Raw genomic sequence first — 3511 nt, 5'->3', positions numbered from 1 at the left:
ATTAATATTTACTCCCGCTCTGGATTCGAACGAATTCCTTGGACAGAATTCGAATTAATGCCTTGGGCACAAGTTGCAGTCATGAGGGCTAAGTGGGACATCAGTAAGCTTCAGGAAATTGCACGGCAAAAGCATGAAGGTCATGAGTTTCCTGATGATCCCCTGCCAGCTCTCCGTGGAAAAGCATTAGAGCGACTCAGGGAGAAGCCATGTGCTGGTGTCTTGCTTTCATCCAGTGGAATATGCTGAACACAAACTTCCGTGCGAACCCAGTCGCGACAAATTTGATATTACATTTCTTGTGGATATTGATGGATGTCACTAGCATAGCAATGAATGTGCAAATGTTGCTTTGTAGCTATTGGATACGCAATCTAGAGTCTTGATAGAGCGCCGTGCAGAAAATCCTACCATCCATTATACTCTTGTGGGAGACGAAATTGTCCGGATATTCCTCCTAGCGGCTTCCATAGGTCAAAATTTTTCTTTGGTGCCTGCTACGTGCCATGGCTTTTATTGGATGTTGTATGTGAAGCATGGTGCTGTCCTTATTTGTCTTAGTTAAGGGAACCGAGAATATATTTCTCTGCCCTCTTAATTTGATTATGGAGTGAAGACTCTTGATATTAAATTGCCCATACTTCCTACTAAGTCAACTCAGGATACCCGAACATCTCGAAGCTGGTATTCAATATTTCAGTTCATTCATGCCATTGCTGTCCACTCTGTCAAGAATTCTTCTGAAACCACGAACTCTCCATCTGTTACAAATCTTCACTGGAAGATGTGAGCAGCATCTGTTTTCTCTATCCACTTGAAATTTATTGACGCTATAAGGGACTCCCAAATACCGGTTCACATTGATCCCTCTGGTTGTGCGAGACCTCAGGCAAGATATCGAGCGAATGCAGAGCCCAGTCGAGCATATCGCGAACGCCGGAACGCCATAATACCATTGAGACGACAGCTACTAATGCAAACCGATAAGAAAGGGCTTCTTGATCTTCTTGAACATCGAATTGTTTCATATCTGTGCGACGGTGGCCACTTTCCTGCGGGACAAGGCTCTCCACGCCGCGTTGACTTTATCAACAAATCCAAATCCCGCATTATTGATGAAATTCATTGGGTTGAGGAGTATCATGAGGATTTAATTCTCACTGAGCTTGAGAAACTAAATCAGGAACCACGTGGCTCGGATCTGGTTACGCTGATGGAGCAACTCTCGCAATTGAGGCACCAGGCGCCTGCATCCTCCTAATTAAAAATTCCAAATATATCGGCTGCATTTATGGACCTGCACGTCGTGATCCTCATGTCTAAGAACTCCGTTCAGAGATGGCTCTATAGCAGCTGTCATGATTGAGATAGGGAAATGCTTGTCTCACTACATCCTGTTATTTCTTCGTCTCTTCGTCATTCATGGTTTGTAGAAATATAAGATAGATCCTCGTTAAACAGAATGAGCCGTGATACGATGGCACTCGGACTTTCCGGTGTACATTGGCGCACAAGCCATTCGATAACCGGGTCGATACACCATATACGTACGGAGCAGGGGTCCAATCTTACGGCAGATTCAGGAGAGACGGCCACCGAAACCTTACGCAAGAGGGTGTCGCAGCCGACAGGGTGTTCGTGTGGAGCGAAGTCTCCCGTCCGAAGTAAAGAAGCCGTCTATCTGATGCTAGCTGTGATGATTCCTAGGGACAGTCGGCCGGTTGGCAACTGCGGATTCCCAATAGCAACTCGGCACCAGTGCATAAGCCAAATTGACCGCGTAGCATTGCCTTGATCCGACCAAGGTATCTAGGTAATAACGACTTCTTTTCCAGTTTTTCGCATGGGATCGTCTCCTCGAGATCAGCGCCAAGACAACAGACCAAATGCCCTACAGTCGTTTGATACCCCGGTATTTCCAGGCCATCAAAGGCTTTCCTACTCAGTTTCTCTCCCGTGTCCGAACCAGATGAACTGAGCCATTGGCCGAGAGATCTTCAGAACAAAGTCTAGATTTATTTGAATAGCATCTTTCTAATGTATGAGATGGCTTCCCGTCTTGTACACGACTAGCGTAGCTACCGATTTGTAACTTCCATCACAGGTACTTTCTTTCGCTGTTCATAGTCATGATTGACGGGACATTCCTATCTATAAGATACCCCCCTCGAGACTTTGAATATTGGTTTCGACTGTATATGCATGCAAAGTTCTTCCTACTCAAGAGACATTTTCCTCCCAAAACATAATTTCGACCGAGAGTCTTGATAAAGGAAATTCATCGAAGAATAATGTATGTCTCAAGATTCTTCCTTTGTGTGTATTTCTACTGATACATAGCAGGGATTCGTCCTCTTTTATTCTACTAGATATCGACCTGAAAACAGGGTCCAAACTTTCGCAAGAAAAGAGGGCAAGAAATGCTGCCTCGAGCAGACGATATCGTGGGAGAAGGCATCCAGGAATGGATGAGCTCCTTAATCGCCTGGAGGATCTCATTACTTTGTTGATCAGGGAGGGGGTAGTTACTCCGGATGCACCATTGCCCAGAAGAGACGATTACATGGACGCAACCCTCGCGAGTGTTGACAAAGAAGTCAAGCGCTGGGAGACATGTCTTCGGGAGTTCTATTCTTCTAAGCTACGGGCCTTGGGGGAGAATTCCAAAAAGCTTGAAGAATTCTCAGTGGAACGACTTAGACAATTGGCTACCAAGCCGACCAGAAGTTAGGTGGAAGGTAACAAGAGCCTTGAATTAGAAGGGGAGCACTTTAAGCGGTCTACTTTTTCAAATCGGGGAAAAAGCTAGGAGAACTTCAAGAGTTCTCAGTGGAGCAACTTCGACAGTAATCAATAATGTGACTTGTCTGCTTTATTGAACATTGAGCGGCGATCAAATTGTATATACAGACAAAAATCGTGTGATATGCCTGAAAAATGCATCTTTTCCTACCTAATGGAAGTTGGCTGAGACATAAGCTTCTTTCAGGAGACTGTAGGAACCGAAACGTCAATTTAATTACATGATAGGACCATTTGAAAGCATTGATTTTGTTATTAGAACGCCCTACTCTATGCAGTTTTGAAATCGTGCCCTATATATTTAAGTGAACTTGCATGATGTGGACAATACTGTTCAGTGTATTGATGACCATATAAATGATGCCTTGAAATCCCGCCATGTTGTTTCCTAGTTGATGGAACAAAAAAATATCTCGTTCACTTTCTCATGCCTCATAGTTCTTGGAGTGTGATCGTGAGATTACATAATCAATTTTACGTTATGCAAAATTTGGTGCAGTCTTGGCACCCCAAAACCTCAAAAAATTGCAACTTTTGTATCGGAAGCCCTCCAAACCACCAAAATACTGATTTTTCTCACCAAATCCCATCGATTTTTTACTGAATTTGTCATATCTGAGGTTCTTCTGACTTTCTAATTAGGAAATTATAGCCTATGTCTGTGCCGATATCGAGATTACCCCCGTATCGCAGAAAAAATGGCATCCGA

General features: G+C 43.9%; 7 protein-coding genes across 7 annotated transcripts; 2 read left to right on the top strand and 5 right to left on the bottom strand.

The window, feature by feature from the left end:
* Nucleotides 1-688: 688 nt before the first annotated feature.
* T310_7437 (uncharacterized protein) lies at nt 689-967 on the bottom strand (the record flags this gene model as incomplete). The annotated part of the gene is made up of 1 exon (XM_013469774.1): nt 689-967. The coding sequence occupies one exon, from the start codon at nt 965-967 to the stop codon at nt 689-691; it is 279 nt and encodes a 92-aa protein (XP_013325228.1).
* On the top strand, nt 791-1261 carry T310_7436 (uncharacterized protein; the record flags this gene model as incomplete). The annotated part of the gene is made up of 1 exon (XM_013469773.1): nt 791-1261. A coding segment is annotated over one exon (471 nt), but the record flags the coding sequence as incomplete, so codon positions are not given.
* A 180-nt stretch (nt 1262-1441) lies between these two features.
* Nucleotides 1442-1795, top strand: T310_7435 (uncharacterized protein; the record flags this gene model as incomplete). The annotated part of the gene is made up of 1 exon (XM_013469772.1): nt 1442-1795. A coding segment is annotated over one exon (354 nt), but the record flags the coding sequence as incomplete, so codon positions are not given.
* T310_7434 (uncharacterized protein) lies at nt 1704-1997 on the bottom strand (the record flags this gene model as incomplete). Its single annotated transcript, XM_013469771.1, has 1 exon — nt 1704-1997. A coding segment is annotated over one exon (294 nt), but the record flags the coding sequence as incomplete, so codon positions are not given.
* A 223-nt stretch (nt 1998-2220) lies between these two features.
* Nucleotides 2221-2559, bottom strand: T310_7433 (uncharacterized protein; the record flags this gene model as incomplete). Its single annotated transcript, XM_013469770.1, has 1 exon — nt 2221-2559. A coding segment is annotated over one exon (339 nt), but the record flags the coding sequence as incomplete, so codon positions are not given.
* T310_7432 (uncharacterized protein) lies at nt 2366-2641 on the bottom strand (the record flags this gene model as incomplete). Its single annotated transcript, XM_013469769.1, has 1 exon — nt 2366-2641. A coding segment is annotated over one exon (276 nt), but the record flags the coding sequence as incomplete, so codon positions are not given.
* A 175-nt stretch (nt 2642-2816) lies between these two features.
* Nucleotides 2817-3095, bottom strand: T310_7430 (uncharacterized protein; the record flags this gene model as incomplete). Its single annotated transcript, XM_013469768.1, has 1 exon — nt 2817-3095. A coding segment is annotated over one exon (279 nt), but the record flags the coding sequence as incomplete, so codon positions are not given.
* Nucleotides 3096-3511: the final 416 nt, after the last annotated feature.

The sequence above is a fragment of the Rasamsonia emersonii genome, assembly GCF_000968595.1.
Source record: "Rasamsonia emersonii CBS 393.64 chromosome Unknown ctg1118621760540, whole genome shotgun sequence".
Classification (NCBI taxonomy): Eukaryota; Fungi; Ascomycota; class Eurotiomycetes; order Eurotiales; family Trichocomaceae; genus Rasamsonia; species Rasamsonia emersonii.
This window is presented reverse-complemented; position numbering and strand designations above follow the sequence as displayed.